Source organism: Pleurodeles waltl, chromosome 11 (assembly GCF_031143425.1).
Source record: "Pleurodeles waltl isolate 20211129_DDA chromosome 11, aPleWal1.hap1.20221129, whole genome shotgun sequence".
Lineage (NCBI taxonomy): Eukaryota > Metazoa > Chordata > Amphibia > Caudata > Salamandridae > Pleurodeles > Pleurodeles waltl.
The window spans coordinates 535,030,918-535,051,742 of record NC_090450.1 but is presented as its reverse complement, the minus strand read 5'-3'; the positions used below and the strand labels follow the sequence as shown (position 1 = coordinate 535,051,742).

The 20,825-nt window shown below is 44.2% G+C and overlaps 1 protein-coding gene across 1 annotated transcript in view; it reads left to right on the top strand.

The window, feature by feature from the left end:
- The window catches only part of LOC138265851 (G protein-coupled receptor kinase 5-like), a 377,657-nt gene that overhangs the window by 349,458 nt on the left and 7,374 nt on the right, over positions 1–20,825 (top strand). Inside the window, exon 15 of the mRNA XM_069213945.1 lies at positions 8,304–8,435. Coding sequence (XP_069070046.1) covers positions 8,304–8,435 — 132 coding nt within the window. The remainder of the gene's footprint in view (positions 1–8,303; positions 8,436–20,825) is intronic.

The window sequence follows — 20,825 nt, the reverse complement described above, 5'->3', positions numbered from 1 at the left end:
CACTGCCAAATCAAGGTACTAGCATTTGGAATAACAACACCACCAAGGGTATTCACCAAATGCCTGGCAGTGGTTGCAGTATTCCTCAGGAGACAACATACATGTCTTTCCGAATCTTGACGACTGGCTCATAAAAGCCAGTACAATTCAAACTTGTCAACACAGTATACAGTGGACACCCTATACAACCTAGGATTCACAATCAGTTACCAAAAATCGCACCTTCAGCCAGCCCAAATACAACCGTATCGAGGGGCAATTCTGAACACTCAATCCACATTAGCATTCCCATACTCAGTAAGAATTCAAGCTTTTCACGATCTCATATCTCAACTGCAATACAAACACACTTATACAGTGAGGTTGATAATGAAACTATTGGGAATGATGGCATCATGCATAGCAATAGTACCCAGTGCACACCTACACATGAGACCACTACAGCAGTGTCTTTCGGAACAATGGTCTCAGGCACCGGGTTACATTCAGGATCTAGTGTTGCTGGAGAGCTAGACTTTTCACTCTCTTCACACCAACTTAATAAAAGGGCGGCCCTTTCAGGACCATGTACCACAGATCATATTCACAACAGAGTCATCAATGATAGGTTGGGGAGCCCATCTCATCAACAACCTCACCATACAAGGAATGGGACTCAATTCAACAAACTTATCACATAAACCATTTGGAATTACTGGCAGTGCTCCTAGCACTCAAAGCTTTTCAAACACAAATCGCACACAGAACAGTCTTAATAAGGACAGACAACATGACCACAATGTATTATCTGCAAAAACAGAGGGGGGCACACTATTCTCAATTGTCTCTTTTAGCACAGACAAATTGGAAATGGGCAATTCACAATCACATTCAACTACTAGCACAGTATATTCCAGGGATATACAATCAACTAGCAGACCTCTTAATCAGGACGCAGCAACATACAGGAATGGGAGATTTACCCACAAGTGATTCAGCAATACCTTCAAATGTGGGGAAACCCAGCCTAGACATAGACCTCTTCCCCACAAGCGAAAATGCAAAATGCCCAAACTTCGCATCCAGGTACCCACACCCTCAATCCAAAGGCAGTGCTCTATGGATTAATTGGTCTGGGATATTTGCTTACTCTTTTCCACCTCTCCCACTAATTCCATTTCTGGTCAACAAGATCCGTCACACCTCCCTCACTGTCATACTCATAGCTCCCACATGGACACGTCGACACTGGTACACAACACTTTTCGATCTGTCCGTAGTACCACATCACAAACTACCAAACAGACCAGACCTGTTGAGCCAGAACAAAGGTCAAATATGGCTTCCCAATCCCAGAATGCTGAACCTGGCAATTTGGTTCCTGGGGTCATAGAGTTTGGATATCTACAGCTTCCATCAGAGTGTATGGACATTCTAAAGGAAGCACGTAAACCTACAACCAGACAGTGCTATGCAGCTAAATGGAAACGTTTTGTATATTACTGTCAGCCCAAAAACATTAACCCACTGAAAGCGTCTGTATAGGATATTGTCTGTTATATGCTTCACTTACAAAAAGCAAATCTTGCATACTCATCTATTAAAATTAATTTAACAGCAATATCAGCTTACCTCCAAAACAGGCAGCATACTTCTCGGTTTAGAATTCCTGTCATAAAAGCTTTTGTGGAAGGCCTTAGAAGAGTTATTCCACCCAGAGTACCACCAGTTCCTACCTTGAATCTTAACATCGTGCTCACAAGACTTCTGGGACTACCATTTGAACCCATGCATTCTTGCGCTCTTCAGTTTCTCTCATGGAAGGTTGCTTTCCTAGTAGCAATTACTTCCTTAAGAAGTGTTAGTGAAATTTGAGCATTCACTTTAAAAGAACCTTTCTTTCAAATTCTCAAACGTAAAATAGCACTTAGGACAAAACCAAAATTCCTACCCAAAGTGGTTTCACCATTTCACATCAATCAGTCAGTAGAGTTGCCAGTCTTCTTTCCACAGCCAGATTCAGTTGCTAAAAGAGCTCTTCACACTCTTGATGGCAAAAGAGCTCTCATTTATTACATAGATAGAACAAAAGATTTCAGAAAATCTAAACAACTTTTTGTGGCTTTTCAGCAAACCATTAAGAGCAATCCTATCTCAAAACAAGGGATAGCTAGATGGATAGTAACGTGCATTCAAACGTGCTCTCTTAAAGCTAAAAAAAACAGCTATTAGTAACTCCTAAAGCACATTCTACTAGAAAGAAAGGAGCTTCCATGGCATTCTTAGAAAATATACCAATGACAGACATATGCAAAACAGCCACATAGTCCACACCACACACATTTACTAAGCACTACCCTGTGGATGTGCTATCTCACCAACAAGCAAACGTTGGTCAAGCAGTGCTTAAAACGTTATTTCAAGCTACTCCGACTCCTACAGTCTAGCCGCCGCTTACTTTAGGAGGGGACTGCTTTTCAGTCTATGTAAAACGTGTGTATCTGCAGCTACACATGCCATTGAACCGAAAATGGCACTTATCCAGTAGACATCTGTTCGTGGCATGTAGTGCTGCAGATGCACATGCACCCTCCTTCCTCCCCAGAAGCCTGTTGCCATTGTAGTACTTTCTTTATGTAGATATGTATATGCATTGCATGGACATCTTCTTTTCTTACTATATACATGTACATATACATATCTTCACTCTCCTGCGGGAAAACAATCTAACAAAGGACTCGATGCCCATGCGCGCTATCACCAAGAGGAGGAGTCACTCGATCTCCTGACTCGAAAAAGCTTCTTAGAAGAAAAACAACTTGTAACATTCGGAGCCCAACACTAAATGGCAGACTTATGCAAAGCATGTGACTCTGCAGCACTACATGCCACGAACAGATGTCCACTGGGTAAGTGACATTTTCCGTATACATTGCATGGACATACTACTGGCTGTTGCCAGTAGGTAGTTATAGTTAAGACCTTGTTTCCATAGGAAAATCATTTTTTGTTTTTCTAATAACGTTTGCTACCATTTGACAAATCTTCACAATATTTTCAAAACTAGTCTGCAGCTCACTTCAGCTGATGTATTCAAGGTTTTGTGGTGAATCGGCATGTGGGGTCCCAAAGCATGTTTTTCCCACAGGGATTTTAAACACAACTGCTACCTGAACGGCTGGACGGAATTACACCAAAGTTGACAGAAAGCTAGCTCCTGGTCCAGAAAGAGTGCTTTTTGTGATTTGGAGTAAATCTGTTCAGTCATTTTGGAGTTATTTAGGAAAAAAGAAGTATAGATATCTAGAGGCGCAAATCCTACGCAGATCCAACCAACCTCATGCTGAGATCTGATTGTCTGGCTATACTTCAACCAGGTTGGCAGCCATCTTGGGACTTGATTCAGCCAGGTCCCAACATAAAAGGGAAAAAAAAAAACCAAAAAACGAAAGGGACAGGGTAGGAATACCCTGACCCCTAGGCCTGACCCTGACCCCAAAGGGACCCTACCGGGGCCAAATGATTTAAAAAAAAAAATTTTTGCAGCAACTGCACACAAAAAAAAAAAAAAAAACCAATCATGGCCTTCCTTGCTGTGTTTTCATTTGTTCCCCGGGTAGGCAAAGTTCCGGGGATACAAATAAAGAAAAACCCACCTCCTATCAAGGTTCCAGTCAAGGAATCCCCAACTTGATATTTGGGCATCAAACAAAATAGTTAAACATACAAAAACACATTATTAAACATGATTGTATTTATTCTTTAACCAAAAAATATTTTCTCTATATAACATATATAAATTAATAAAAGCATAGACCCGAATTCAAAGCTCCCTGCAACTCTCATATCGACAACTCACATCATACCAATAAGCTAAAATCAGTGACATAAAGAAACAAAGAATAACAAAAGGCCAGACAGTAACTCAGTAGTTCCCCCACCTGTAACAGAACAAGAACAAAGATAATAACATATAGAGCACTATAACTGATTTATAGGATTAAACTGTTTACACCTGGTACACATTTCATATTGGTTGTATTCCCGCAAATAACTAATAATGTATTCATTATTTTCTTCTAAGAACCATCTTCCAAGTCCATAAATCCATGTATCAAACGGCACAGGTGAAGCCGGATCCCAAGGAGAGAAACAGATGATATTTGTCCGGCCAATTTGTGCCAAGGTCCCGCTGATATATAGTTGAGGGGAGGGGAGCACATGTGGTTCCCCTCTTCAGGCCAAATTCAGTCCCGGGGATGCCAACTACCGGGGCCCAGTCGAGTTAGAAAAATGGGAGGGAGGCCGCGCACCCCCCTCCTTGGCCCACCCCTCCACAAACCGTTAGTGGCCCTGGTGAATGCCACTCCCCAGAGCTGGCTCCCTATGTTCTGAGGTGTGCACCCTCAGAACATAGCTGTTTAAAAGTGCTCACGCCTGCTGGGAGCTGACTTTTCATCATTTTCCCTGCTCTTTTAATCTCTTTCCCTGGCGGGCAGAGAAATGGATGAAAAAATTGCTCCTGCGCAGCACAAGCATTGTTTCCTGCTCTCTGCGGTCAGGAGCAGTGCTGGATTGTGCTGGAGGCGGGAAGCTAGTTGAGGCTGCAGGGGCATTGGTGCTTCCGTGGCCTCCAACAATTAGGCAATGGGTGCCCAGGTTGCAGTCATGGCACCCACCATTAACTGGCTGGGCTCCTTTGGATGGGGTCTCAGGGCTGAAAGTGGCCTGGGGAGGGGGACCACGCGCCCCCCCTCAGGCTTTAATTTTGGCTGGTTGATGGGGTCCCCAAGGCCAATATTAGTTCAGGGATTGGGAGCTTTGTGTCCCCCTCCCACTCAATAATTTGGCCGGGCCCCGGGAGAAGGGGTCCCAAAATATTAATTGATAATTGTATAAGCTGCAGGGGATGGGGGCTCTGGGGCAATACTGTCCCTGGAGCCAATATTGGCTTGGGTAGAGGGGCGACTGCGTGCCCACCTCGTCACATGGCCAGGAGAAAGGGTCCCTGGGGCCAGAAATCAGTCTGGATAGTGGGGTTGCGTGTCCTCCTCCCCCATAAATTGAGCAGTGGGCCCTAGAGATGGGGTCACCGGGACCAATTACATCCCAGGGAGGGGGCTATATATCCATTTCCCTACAAAATATATGGAGTGCCCCGAGGGATGTGGTCCCCAGGGCTGAAATGGGCACAGGGCTTACTCTTCTCCCGGGTTGCCTGCATGTGGGGGTTGGCCACAATGCTTGGCCTGTTGATCCTCACCACGCACAACTGAAGGCCGTGCGCATGGGTTATGTGCCTGTCGGGGTTGGCTGCAGGGTCTGGCCCGCTGGCCAACCCCCTGCCACATATGGCTGAAGGCCCCGTGCGGTGTGTTGCGGGGTTGGGTGCTTGCATGGGGTTGGCCGCTGGAGGCTGCATGTGGGGGGTTGGCCAATGAGCTTGGTCTGTTGATTCCCTCTGCGCACAGCTGAAGGCCGTGTGCTTGGTGGAGTTAGGTGCTTGTGGGAGGTTGGCCGTAGGGCCTGGCCTGCTGGCCAACCCCCTGCCACACCTGGCCAAAGGCCACGAGCCGTGCGGGGGTTGAGTGATTGCATGGGGTTGACCACAGGGCCTGACTCCGCGGCCAAACACCCACTGTCCATGCTTAGTGGAGGTTTGACTAAAGTAAGGTAATTAAATATTACTTAATGTTTAAAAAAAAAAAAAAAACTGGGAATTCATTGAAAAACCTGAAAGCTATAGGGATGTTATAGTTAGGAAATATAATTTTTAAAAATCTTAGAGATTCCCTGTAAAAAAGCAAAAGTTGCAGGTGCATTACAGTAAGGTTAAAACTTTACAGGCACAACACCTTAGAAATGTAGCAGCTGTACTTATATTTATCTCAAGAAACCACAACTTGTGCTCTCAGGTAACTATAACTTGCACCCCCTCCATGCACAGTTTTCTCATCAATAATGTTATTGCAGATGTTGCAGTGATATTATCAATTATGTCATAGAAGATATCATGACTGATATAATATGTAGGGTAATTATTCATGGAAAGGGTGCGAGTTATAGAGTGTTTACATCTATGGATTCACTTAGAAGTACCCATTCCTCAGCTCTCACTGAAGGAGCCAACTCAAATGGGTGTCTAGGAGCCTCCGTAATAAGGGTTCTAAGATGAGTGGACCACCGATCTTTGTTGGTTATCTGCAAAAAACAAGAAAGTGATGGAAGGAAAGCTTGAATTAAACTCAACAACTTCCGGTCACAAGGACCTCCTTTTAAGACCATTGTTTGTAGCCCACTGTGGCACTCTGTACAGAGACCAGCCATTTAAATTGGTTTTGGTCCTGCTCCAAAAGGAACAATCCAGCCCGAACTGCCAGGCCCTGCTTTCCACCAGACGGGAACACAGAATAATCTGAAACCAGCCTGAGGTTGCTTCTTTACCCCTCTCAGTGGGTCAGGGAATGGCACAATGAACTGGACTGTTCCTGTTGAAGGAAGGCCAAGTCTGATTTGCTTATGGCTGGATTCTCTCTCACCGGAGAGGTGTATTGGGAAAATAAATTATAGACTGGGATGTGACCCCTCGTAATTAGCTAAATGAATCCTAGCATTTCACCCATCACTATTTTCTTTTCCACTGTGCGATGCCCTAAATGGAACTGGTATTCCCAGATGTGGGTGGCATTCTCACTGTGGAAAACAAATCAAGATAAACCTCACTAAAGGGGCTTAAATAGGGCCGCAACTGGTCTGGAGTTGATTGTGTTCTCACCTGGAGGGGACCTGGCCTGGCAGACCATGGCTCATTTGTATAAGGCGGTTTTCTGGCTAAAGTGGCAAAGTGGCTAAAACAATGATGGACTGGAATTCAACCCGAATAATTACTAGTGTCTGCGATTAACTCGAGCATTTCATTGCTACATTTTTTTCTCTAGCTTCTGTGGGGGCAAGTACCTATCCAAGAGCAGATGGGTGGCAGCCATGGGTACTTTTACCCATTCAGAGGGTTTGCAGCTCCATATGTTCATCTGTAGTGTCCACATACTTCTGTTTCAGATCATTTTCACTATTTAGATCCAGAATCACTCCCAGAATAGCGAAAGGCCAGACGTCATTAGGGCTATTCCTCCACTGGCTCCTGGACACCTAGAACTCTCTGTGCCATACCAACTCATGCTCTTACTTAAACCTGAACCATCCCTAGGGGTGGAGACTCGGGCAAATACTCCCTTGGAAACAGCAGCCACTACTGCTCTCTGCAGCCTTTCTCTTTGGAGACTCCAGGAAACCCATCTGACTCACCTGGCTAGACCATTCTCTCATCAGGCACAACTTACATACTCCCCCCTACATCCACCAGGCAAGTGGCATTCATTCATACTTGCAATCCGACCAGCCGAAGCAGTAAGCCTTCGGTTGCCGTTTGATACTCCTGCAGTGTTTGAACTACCTCCTAGGTTACCAACCAATAACACATACTCGTTGGACTCTTCCCCCTCCTAATGCTCAGATATATCTGTGGCCTGGAATAACATGTATTCTGCAAATCTGCATTCAACATTTGAGGGGAAATTACACTTACGTCATGAAAAAACATTCCTTAGAATTGCAGCTACTTGCTCCAGCAGATTAGGTTTTCATCGAAACGGGGACGAGATTTTGAACCTCCAGCACAGCGGTTAGGAAGACACAGTTGATAAAGTGTGGACTTGACAGTCCCTGCCACAGCTTTAACTTGAGGTCCAAACCAGCAATCATTGCTTTAATATTCACTCATTTTAACTTTTAACTTGAGTTATTTTCTGTTCACTTTCTCATTTTTGATTGGTGCCTTGAGCTAGAAGCACAAACCTTAACATTTAGATTTAAAAATTGTATAAATCTTGCCTGTTGCCAGAGAGGAATAGGGACAGGAGTTATGGGCTTCCTGAGCATGTCATGTTCGCCAGATTTCATGTACTACTGGGAAAAAACAAAAACTAAAATCACCTTAACTACAGGGGTGTAATGGACACCACTACAGTGCGGGGTCGGAGTTGAGGTGGGGGATTTATTTATACATAAAAGAGGGCCCCCTCAGCTTGTCAGCTCAGGGGTATGGGTATTGCGGGGGGCCCTCACTATCCCTTTTAGGCGGCTCCCTAAAGTTTCCTCATGCCACTGGCAAACCAGTTTGGGGCAGAGCGTTGCCAAAATGTCTGCTTGGTTCCTTGTATCTTACAGCCCTTTTTCCACCAAATATTGGCTTTCTGCCCAAGTTTCCTATATTGAATTTGATTCTTTCAAGGTTTTTCTCAAGTCAATCTGTGTTGTTTTCTTAGATGGTAGAGACAGAGTGCTACAAAGATCTGAATATATTTGGACCAAATGGGACACGGTCACCAGACCTGGATTGGAAACTGCTTCCTGAACCTCCTAAGCGGAGTCTCCTTCAGCGACTTTTCAGGCGGCATGTAAGCCCCTTCCTAATATTTAATACCATAGTATTGTTAATTTCCTAGCAACTGTGTATTGGCAGCGATGGTGGGTAAATCATTAAGCTGGGGTCTGGCCACAGCATGTCATTATCCCTGAACTTATCGTTTTACAATGACATTTTGTGCTACCTTAAAGTGATCTTCCACTCCACAATGATTAAGAGATCCCTATTCCTGATAACACATTTAAAAAGTCCCACAAAAAAATTATTGACGATCGGGAGAAATACAGCATTGCAGCTTTGATTCCCAAGGAATACTGTTGGGTATCTTCAAGGTGAATTCCTCCATTGTGCCTGCTCTCGCAGTGCTCTTTCAGTTATGTTTAGCCTGATAAGACATTTTTATGCTACTAATTTTTCCAACGAGTGCAGCCATAAGCTGATAGGTCTGGTATGACAATGTATTTGTATGGCCTACTGCTGAAAGAGGGTGACATTATTTGCCTAGCCTGCCCTGAGCTAATTTGCCTTGCGTGCTCCGGATTGCAGTTCTTTGTGTGAGTTTTGTCAAATAGCTAGTCTGTTCCTCTTTAGAACAGACAGCTGTCCCCTAGAAAGAGAGTGTGAAGGTGGCCTGTGTGATATGATTTCTGGTGTGTCCTTTGCAAAACTCACTACTTGGCTCTAGCCATGAGGTAGCTGCAGCTCAGCCTTCACCCTTCATCACTTTTTTGTTAAAACAAACTTTTTAAATCAGTGGTAAGGGTAGTTTCAAATGGAAGGATGTTCACGTCTTTTCACGTTTGAAATGCCTGTGTTTCGATTTATGTTTTACAAAGAAATGGAACAGAGGCAAAGCCGAAAACACAGCATTTTTGTCTTTGGTAAAAAAAAAAATGCAGAACAAGTCCTTGTTAATTTCCAAATGTTGAAAGTCAGTCTTTAATTGTATTTTAGGCACAAATGGACATGTTTGGTATACATTTCCAGAAAATGTATAATTCCAGAAAATGAAAGCACATATTATCAAATGTCTCCATATGACTTTGAATTCCGTGAACGGTCTTCTGTACAATTTCCAGGTGAACCAAGCTTGGTTTCTGTTATAGTTATAGAAGTTCACTTTTTATGTGTCACTCCTCTCAGCACCCGTGGCATTTTGTGTCAACTTTTTTTACTTGTGAGTTTTGTTGTGCAACTTAATGTAGCTAGAAATGTATCTATCTTGCTTACCCAAAGTCATTCCCATTCTTTCATTTCTTACGACAGTGCAGGCTTCAGGGCATAGCCAAAATGCCTTCCTCCCACCTTTTGTGCTTCTCCTGTTTTTTCTGTGTGTGTCAGCTCACTTGGGTAATTCGTACCAAGGATAGTCCTGTCATTTATATTGAGGACAACTGCCTTAAAGGTAATACTCATAAAAACCCAGGCAATGTGCATCAGATAAGAAATAACTGTGGGTGTGGCAGTGTATGGTTGTTTCACCCTTGAACCTTTGCTTTGGTCCATTACATGTGTTTGAAATCTACAGTCTAAAAGCACTGCTTGATTGTAGCTGAAGCATGTGGTTGTAACTGAATCTGGTATAGCTTCAGTCCGATTAGGTATGTGTTACTTTTGAATGACCCCAAATCTTCTGCACACTAAGATTGTAATAGTTGGCAAGGCTGCTGTTGTTGCATTTGGGTTTACGCTGTATCCTCTATATTAGAGATCCTCTTGATCTGGTTATCAAATCAAATCATTAACATTTATAAAGCGTGCTACTCACCCGTGCGGGTCTCAAGGCGCTAGGGGGAAGGGGTTACTGCTGCTCGAAGAGCCAGGTCTTGAGGAGTCTCCGGAATGCGGAGTGGTCCTGGGTGGTCCTGAGGGTGGTGGGGAGGGTGTTCCATGTCTTGGCCGCCAGGTAGGAGAAGGACCTCCCACCCGCCGTGGAGCGGCGGATGTGAGGGACGGCGGCGAGAGCGAGGCTGGTGGAGCGGAGAAGACGGATGGGAGCGTAGAAGCTGAGGCGACGGTTGAGGTATTCTGGTCCCTTGTTGTGGAGGGCTTTGTGTGCGTGGGTGAGGAGACGGAAGGTGATCCTTTTGCTGACGGGAAGCCAGTGCAGGTGTCTCAGGTGGATAAAAATGAGCCAGTCTTCCTCCCACAGGAGATGTATGCTGTGTGGGGATTGGTAAGAAGTCACTGTTTTGTCGAGGTAGAGGAACCTCTGGGAGTGTCGGATTTACTGCTTCCTCTAAAACCAGATCCTTTATAAGAGCCTCTGAATGACCTCTGTTATAAAAGTTTGGCCCATGTTTTTGTTGTGAGGTGGATGGTTCTGTGGTGGATGGTTTGGAACAACCCCTAAATTGTGGGCTATGAAAAGTGTCTTTAGTGGGTGTGGTGTATAGTGCACTCACAGGTTTAGCTGTCTCAGAGTCCTTTTTAAGCTTATCTACTGAAGGGTGTGCTGTTGTAGAGCTTTTTTGATGCGTGTGCTAGCTTCAAACATTGCAGGCTTCTTATGTTGTTTGACATTTTGTTCAAAGATGCTAAATTAGTTTGCAGCACTCCATACCGAATATTATGGATTGGGCTACATTTTTGGTTGAAATCTTCCAGATTGGCAGGATCACACATTCTGAGAGGAAGTCAGCCTTCTTACATTTGAGGTTTACTCTAACCATAGCTCTGATACACCATAAGTCTCTGTACTTTGACATGGAATATTGTGATATCTTAATTGCAAGTGCATTTTCTTTCCTACGGTTTATAAACAGTCCATTCACTGTTTATATTTATATGGAAATCTAAGCCGATACTTCCTTTACCATTCAATTAATGAATTCAGGAGGAAAGGACGTTCATGTGTTGTCTTTGGCAAAGACACTGTTCATTCCCACACTAGAGGACACTAATGGTAGGGTAGAAAACCAGAAATCTTTGATTATATAAAAGGAGTCTCACCCACTAGTATGACCAGTGGCATGCTTCATCATCGGATCCTCACCCACTACACCTAATGTGTGTGAGTGGGCTCAATCCTGTTTGTTAACAGAGCTCTTATTGTTAAGGGATCTGTGATTAAACTTGCTTGCAGGTTTTTCTATCAATATTCAGTCAATCTCTTTACTCTGGATACCCTTGAGAAGATTCAAAACATTTAAGAGAGGATGTTAGCAGTTTATTCTATGTACCCCAACATATTAGGTTGACGTGTTTAAGCCATATTACTTTCCCCATAGGGTTATTTGGCTTTCTTCAGGGCCAAGTTTCCTTCTAGATCCCTAGGTGTTCAGTAAATATTTAACAGTTTTTTGTGCCTTAATCAGTTGTAACATTCTCACATGCTCCAATGCGTACATACCAGTACCATCCATATCTTGGGAATTTCGCTGTTTTTTTGCCTGGAACAATATGTAAAAAGAAATAGAGACATTAGTCATTGTTTATGCACACGTACAAGTTTAGTTAAGCACTGTATCACTGAATTCATTTTCACCATTTGAAGTATTCATGCAACTGATTATACCTGCTGGTGAAAACCCCTTTCAGCCCTCATAAAGTGGTGAGCCATAATAAGGCTCTTTGTTTCTCTGGTCACATCTATTACTGGGAGTTGAAAATGTTTTGCTCCTGATTCCAAAGGGAATAACTATTAGCCAAGGTTCAGCCAAATAAGGCCAAAAAACATGACATCTGGCATTATGTACAATGGAATTCTATCTCACAGATGTCACAGGTCTGCACAGTCATATTGATATGCGTGACCCATTAGAGGAATGGGAAAAATGGAAAAAAAATCATATGTCTTTCAGATACATACAAACAAAGGGGATTTAAATTGACCTCAAACAGGAAGACATTGGGCCGCAAGGCAAACAAACCCCTCGCTCCCGGTATTCTGAATCAAACTGGTTTGGACTATATATCCCATGAAGCATAGGGCCATGTGATGAAGTCTTTACATGCAACCTGGTTTGCCAAAGCTCAAAACCCCAGGACACATAGCAATACTTCAACATGAAGGACTCAGTGGATGCGAGTAGGTATGCCAGCAGACGTGAACCCTTGAAGAAATAAGTGTCAGATGGCATGTGTAGCTGTGGATACACATGCTTTGCTTAAGTCTGCCATCTAGTGTTGGGCTCGGAGTGTTAGAAGTTTTTTTTTTTTTTTTTTTTCAAAAGAAGGTTTTCGAGTCACGGGATCGAGTGACTCTTCCTCTCTGTAATACTGCACGTGGGCATTGAGTCCTTTGTTAGATTGCTTTTTTTCTGCAATCGGGTTTGGGCGAGTTTCCTCTCGCTCCTGGACATCTCGGTTCGGTATCTTCTGAACTTCTAACTTTCTGTAAACGTCGGTACAGTTTTGATTGTGTTTTCCCACTCTTATACTCAATCCCATTGTAATAGTCAGGGTGGATTTCATGCACTTAAGGGCGACAGCACCCTATTTTGGGCCTACTTTGACACATTGTAGTCGAACAATGTTAGACTGATGGAACGTGCTGAGTTTTATTTATTTCCTCGGTGTCACACAAAATTTCCCTACACCAATCAGCATTTGGTGTGCAATCTGTGCCTGTCTCTGGAACACAGAGAAGAGACCTGCGATGCGTGTGGATCGTTTCAATCCAAAAAGACTCTTTGGGACCGAAGAGCTCGTCGAATGGAGATGGCGTCCAAGTTGTCAGAACACACACCCGACATCTTTGGAGAATAACACATGCAAGAAGAAGTAGGACAGCGTGTTGCTGTTTCCATTGCGGATTTGGATCAAGATTCAGATGTCGACAGCCAATCCATCCCACCCTCGCAGTACGTGAGTACAGACCAGCCATAGTCAGACCCGAGATATACCTTCGGGTGACCAACCCTTTGGTTCGTCTTGGCTGCAAGGAGAGTCAACACCAGCATAATCATTAGGAGACTTGCATGGCTAAGAGCTTCAAGATTTAAGCCACAGATACAACAAGCGGCATTAAACATGCCCTATGACAAACAACATCTATTTGGGCCAGAGGTTGGTACCACAGTAGATAAGCTTAAAAAGGACTCTGAGACAGCTAAACCTGTGAGTGCACTATACACCACACCCACTAAAGACACTTTTCATAGCCCACAATTTAGGGTTTGTTCCAAACCATCCACCACAGAACCATCCACCTCACAACAAAAACATGGGCCAAACTTTTATAACAGAGGTCATTCAGAGGCTCTTATAAAGGATCTGGTTTTAGAGGAAGCAGTAAATTCGCCACTCCCAGAGGTTCCTCTACCTCGACAAAACATTGACTTCTTACCAATCCCCACACAGCATACATCTCCTGTGGGAGGAAGACTGGCTCATTTTTATCCACATTGTTATAACATCACCACAGATCAATGGGTTATATCAATTATCCAATATGGCTATTGGCTAGAACTCCTCTCTATTCCACCAAACATTCCCCCTAGTTCACACAGACTTACTCAGGAACATCTCATTTTATTAAAACAGGAGGTACAATCACTACTACTCAGAGGACCTACCGAGATAGTGCCTATACCCCAACAGGGGTCCGGAGTATATTCACTATACTTCCTCATACCAAAGAAAGATGGTACTCTAAGACGACTAAATTTAGATCTCAGACCCCTGAATCTATACATCCTTTCAGAACACTTTCATATGGTCACTCTACAAGACATCATTCCCTTAGTACAAAAACAAGATTACATGACAGCATTAGACCTCAAGGATGCTTATTTTCACATTCCAATACATCCAGCACATCGAACATATCTGAGATTTGTCATAGCAGGAAAGCACTATCAATTCAAAGTGCTACCATTCAGCATAACAACAGCACAAGGGTGTTCACCAAATGCTTCGCAGTCATTGCAGCGTGCCTCAGAAGACAACGCATACATGTCTTCCCATATCTAGACGACTGGCTCATAAAAGCCAGTACAATTCAAATTTGTCAACAGCATACTCAATATACCATAGAAATCCTATCCAATCTAGGATTCACAATCACTTACCACAAATCTCACTTGCAACCATCACCGATAAAACCGTAAATGGGAGCAATTCTGAACACTCAATCTGGAATAGTATTTCCAAACCCAGTAAGGATACAAGCGTTTCACAATCTTATATCTCAACTACAATACAACCACACTTACACAGTAAAACTAGTGATGAAACTATTGGGAATGATGATTTCATGCATAGCCATAGTCCCCAATGCAAGACTCCACATGAGACCACTACAACAGTGTCTTTCTCAACAGTGGTCTCAGGCACAGGGTCGTATTCAGGATCTACTGTTGTTGGATCACCAGACTCACCGCTCTGTGCAGTGGTGGAATTACACCAACCTACCAGAATGGCAGCCCTTTCACGACCCTGTGCCTCAGACCACAATTACAACAGATGCACCATTGATAGGTTGTGGAGCTCATCTCAACAACCTTACTATACGGGGGAATGGGACTCCATAAAAAAAAATAACTTAGCACATAGACTGTTTGGAATTAATAGCTGTATTCCTAGCACTCAAAGCTTTTCAGAAACAAATCACACACAAAGTGCAAACTGCAAAAACAGGATGGGGGACACTCATCTCAATTGTCCCTTTTAGCACAGACAATTTTGACCTGGCCAATTCACAATCACATTCAATTACTGGAAGAGTATATTCCAGGGATACACAATCAAATAGCGGACCTCTTAAGCAGGATGTACCAACAAGTTCACGAATGGGAAATTCACCCACAAGTGATTCAACAATGCTTCAAAATGTGGGGGACCCTAGGCATAGATCTTTTCTCCACAAAAGAAAACGCAAAATGAGTAAGCTTCGCATCCAGGTACCCACACCCTCAATCCAAGTGCAATGCTCTATGGATGAACTGATCAGGGATATTTGCTTACGCTTTTCCGCCTCTCCCACTCATTCCATCTCTGATTGAAAAAAAGATGAAACAAACCTCACTCACTATGATACTCATAGCTCCCACATGGACACGTCAGCATTGTTACACAACACTGTTGGGGGCCTGTCTGTAGTACCAAGCTGCCAAACAGACCAGATTTGTTAACTCACAGGAAAGAACAAATCAGACATCCAAATCCCAGCACACTCCACCTGGCGATTTGGCTCCTGAAGTCATAGACGTTGACTACTTACAACTTCCATCTGAATGTATGGCTATTCTAAAAGAAGCATGCAAACCCACAACTAGACAATGTTATGCAGCTAAATGGAAATGTTTTGTCTACTATTGTCAACTTCAAAATATCGATTCACTTATAGCTTCAGCACAACATATCGTTTGCTATGTGCGACACTTACAAAAATCAAACCTGGCATATTCATATATTAGGATTAATTTAGCAGCTATAGCTGCTTACCTTCAAAACAGACAACATATTTCCCTGTTAAGGATTCCTGTTTATAAACGCCTTTTATGGAAGATCTTAAAATGGTTATTCCACCAGCAGTTCCTCCAGCCCCTGTGTGGAATCTTGATATTGTACGTTCGATGGCATCTGTCGCTGTAGATACACATGGTCTGCATAGCTCGCCATCTGGTGTTGGGTCGGAGTGTTACAAGTTGTTTTTCTTCGAAGAAGTGTTTTCGAGTCACTGGACCGAGTGGCTCCTCCTTCTGTGCTCATTGCGCATGGGCGTCGACTCCATCTTCGATTGTTTTCTTTCCGCCATCGGGTTCGGACGTGTTCCTGTCGCTCCGAGTTTCGGAACGGAAAGATAGCTGAAAACAGAAGATTTTCTACGGTATCGTTGCGATCCGGTTCGAGATAAACACATACGACAACGCATTGAACATCGAAGCGCTTCGGTGCCCTTCGGGGTAGATTTCGGCACACCGTCGGGGCCTAGTCGGCCCGACCGCGTGGAGAACAACGCCGATGGAACGGACCCCGTTTCGATTCTGCCCTGAATGCCACAACAAATATCCTTATACGGACCAACACTCGGTCTGTAACCTGTGCCTGTCACCCGAGCACAGCGAAGAATCCTGTGAGGCCTGTCGGGCGTTCCGGTCCCGAAAAACTCTGCGCGACCGTCGAGCGAGAAGACTGCAGATGGCGTCCACGCCAAAAGAGCATTGACAGTTCGAGACAGAAGAGGAACAGGAGGAATCCTTTTCCATCCAGGATTCAGACTCCGACGAACTCGACCATCCAAAAACAGTGAGTAAGACGTCGAGATCAGAAATTAAAAAAGCCAAAAAGGCCCAGGGGACGCCACTGCCAACCGGCCATGGCTCAACCCAAATTCACGGTGACCAACAATCGGCACCGAAAAAGGCCCATTCAGTGTCGAGATCGTCCGACTCCGGTCGAGACACCGGCACGCAGCCTCCTCGGGACCGAGAGAGTGCTAAAGAGAAGCATCGACACCGAGAGTTCGGTGTCGACACGGATCGACGCCGAGACAGTGGCGCCGAAGATCATAGAGGCCAAGATTTTTCGGCACAAAAGAAGAGGAAGGTTACCTCGGAGCCGAAAAAACAAACAACAGGGTTTTCGGAGCCGAAAAAAGCACCAACAGACCCAGTTTCAGGCTCCTATACTGAAGAACTTTCTATGTCTTCACAAATGAAAAGACACAGATTCGAACAGGAACTGCAATCCACTGAAGTGGATCACACGCAGAAGCGTATCTTTATTCAGCAGGGGACAGGGAAGATCAGTACCCTTCCACCTGTCAAAAGAAAGAGAACACTTCAGTTTGTAGCACGAGAGGCTCCTCAGCAACAAACAGCAAAGACGGTAACACCTCCTCCCTCGCCTCCACCTGTAACTCCGGCTTCACCAACTTACACCCCGTCACATTCGCCAGCTCACACCGCCATGAGCCACGACGACCAAGATCAAGACGCGTGGGACTTGTACGATGCACCAGTGTCTGATAACAGCCCAGACACATACCCAACTAGGCCATCACCACCTGAGGACAGCACAGCCTATTCACAAGTGGTGGCTAGAGCAGCTCAGTTCCATAATGTGGAACTACACTCTGAACAAGTAGAGGATGACTTTTTATTTAACACCCTCTCCTCCACCCACAGCTCCTACCAAAGCCTGCCTATGCTCCCAGGCATGCTTCGCCATGCAAAGGAGATCTTCAAAGAGCCAGTCAAAAGCAGGGCAGTAACGCCTAGAGTGGATAAAAAGTATAAGGCGCCTCCTACGGACCCTGTATTCATCACCTCTCAGCTGCCACCAGATTCTGTGGTGGTAGGGGCTGCCAGAAAACGGGCAAATTCACACACTTCTGGGGATGCACCTCCCCCAGATAAAGAAAGCAGAAAGTTTGATGCAGCCGGGAAGAGGGTCGCTGTCCAGGCAGCAAACCAGTGGCGCATCGCAAACTCACAAGCGCTGCTAGCGCGATACGACAGAGCCCACTGGGATGAGATGCAGCATCTCATTGAACATCTCCCAAAAGATCTACAAAAAAGAGCAAAACAGGTTGTTGAAGAGGGTCAAAACATTTCCAACAATCAAATACGCTCCTCTATGGATGCAGCAGACACAGCCGCAAGGACCATTAATACGTCGGTTACCATCCGTAGGCACGCATGGCTCAGAACGTCTGGATTCAAGCCGGAAATTCAGCAGGCAGTACTTAACATGCCAGTAAACGAAAAAATGCTGTTCGGTCCGGAGGTCGACACAGCCATAGAAAAGCTCAAAAAGGACACTGACACTGCCAAGGCCATGGGCGCACTCTACTCCCCGCAGAGCAGAGGATCTTATACCACCTTCCGCAAAACACCTTTTAGAGGAGGGTTTCGGGGTCAGGCCACACAAGCCAGTACCTCACAGTCCGCACCGTCCACCTACCAGGGACAGTACAGGGGAGGCTTTCGGGGCCAGTATAGAGGAGGGCAATTCCCTAGGAATAGAGGAAGATTTCAAAGCCCCAAAACCACTACCAACAAGCAGTGACTCACACGTCACTCACCCCCCCCACACAACACCAGTGGGGGGAAGGATAGGTCAATATTACGAAGCATGGGAGGAAATAACTACAGACACATGGGTCCTAGCAATTATCCAACATGGTTATTGCATAGAATTCCTGCAATTCCCTCCAGACATACCACCAAAATCACAAAATTTATCAAAACACCATTCACAGCTTCTAGAGATAGAATTTCAAGCACTACTGCAAAAAAATGCAATAGAATTAGTACCAAGCACACAAATAAACACAGGAGTTTATTCACTGTACTTCTTGATACCAAAAAAGGACAAAACACTGAGACCAATTCTGGACCTCAGAGTAGTAAACACATTCATCAAATCAGACCACTTTCACATGGTCACACTACAAGAAGTGTTACCATTGCTCAAAAAACACAACTACATGACAACCCTAGACCTCAAAGACGCATATTTCCATATACCAATACACCAATCACACAGAAAATATCTAAGGTTTGTATTCAAAGGAATACATTACCAATTCAAAGTATTGCCTTTCGGTTTAACAACCGCTCCAAGGGTATTCACAAAATGCCTAGCAGTAGTCGCTGCACACATCAGAAGGCAGCAAATACATGTATTCCCGTATCTAGACGACTGGCTAATCAAAACCAGTTCGCTCACACAATGCTCAAACCACACAAATCAAGTCATACAAACCCTCTACAAACTAGGGTTCACCGTCAACTTTGCAAAATCCAACATTCAGCCAAGCAAAGTACAGCAATATCTAGGAGCCATAATAGACACGACAAAAGGAGTAGCAACGCCAACTCCACAAAGAATTCACAATTTCAACAGAGTCATTCAACACATGTCTCCAAATCAAACAATACAAGCAAGAACAATACTACAGCTCCTAGGCATGATGTCCTCATGCATAGCCATTGTCCCAAACGCAAGACTGCACATGAGGCCCTTACAACAATGCCTAGCCTCACAGTGGTCTCAAGCACAGGGTCACCTTCTAGATCTGGTGTTAATAGACCGCCAAACTTACCTCTCGCTTCTATGGTGGAACAGTATAAATTTAAACAAAGGGCGGCCTTTCCAAGACCCAGTGCCACAGTACGTAATAACAACAGATGCTTCCATGACAGGGTGGGGAGCACATCTCAATCAACACACCATAAGAGGACAATGGAACATACATCAAACAAAACTGCATATAAATCATCTAGAATTATTAGCAGTTTTTCAAGCACTAAAAGCTTTCCAACCAATCATAACCCACAAATACATCCTTGTCAAAACAGACAACATGACAACGATGTATTATCTAAACAAACAAGGAGGGACACATTCAACGCAGTTAAGCTTATTAGCTCAAAACATATGGAAGTGGGCAATCCACCATCAAATTCGCCTCATAGCACAGTTTATTCCAGGGATACAGAATCAACTGGCAGACAATCTCTCTCGAGATCACCAACAAGTCCACGAATGGGAAATCCACCCACAAATTCTGAACACCTACTTCACACTCTGGGGAACACCTCAGATAGACTTATTTGCAACAAAAGAGAACGCAAAATGCCAAAACTTCGCGTCCAGATACCCACACAAGCAATCCCAAGGCAATGCCCTATGGATGAACTGGTCAGGAATATTTGCTTACGCTTTTCCTCCTCTCCCTCTCCTCCCTTATCTAGTGAACAAATTGAGTCAAAACAAACTCAAACTCCTTTTAATAGCACCAACGTGGGCAAGACAACCCTGGTACACAACACTGCTAGATCTTTCTGTAGTACCCCACATCAAACTGCCGAACAAACCAGATCTGTTAACGCAACACAACCAACATATCAGACACCCAGATCCAGCATCGCTGAATCTAGCAATCTGGCTCCTGAAATCCTAGAATTCGGACACTTACAACTTAGCCAAGAGTGTATGGAGGTCATAAAGCAGGCCAGAAGGCCATCCACTAGACACTGCTACGCAAGTAAGTGGAAAAGATTTGTTTGTTACTGCCATCATAATCAGATACAACCACTAGACGCAACTCCAAAACATATAATAAATTACTTGCTCCATTTACAAAAAGCAAGGCTAGCCTTCTCTTCTATTAAAATACACCTTGCAGCAATATCTGCATACCTGCAGACTACCTATTCAACTTCCTTGTATAGGATACCAGTCATCAAAGCATTCATAGAAGGTCTTAAAAGAATTATACCACCAAGAACGCCACCTGTTCCTTCATGGAACCTAAACGTGGTCCTAACAAGACTCATGGGCCCACCTTTCGAACCCATGCACTCTTGCGGAATACAATTCCTAACCTGGAAAGTTGCCTTTCTCATCGCCATTACATCTCTGAGAAGAGTAAGTGAAATTCAAGCGTTCACAACGCAGGAACCTTTTATTCAAATACATAAAAATAAGGTCGTCCTACGACCTAATCCAAAATTTTTACCAAAAG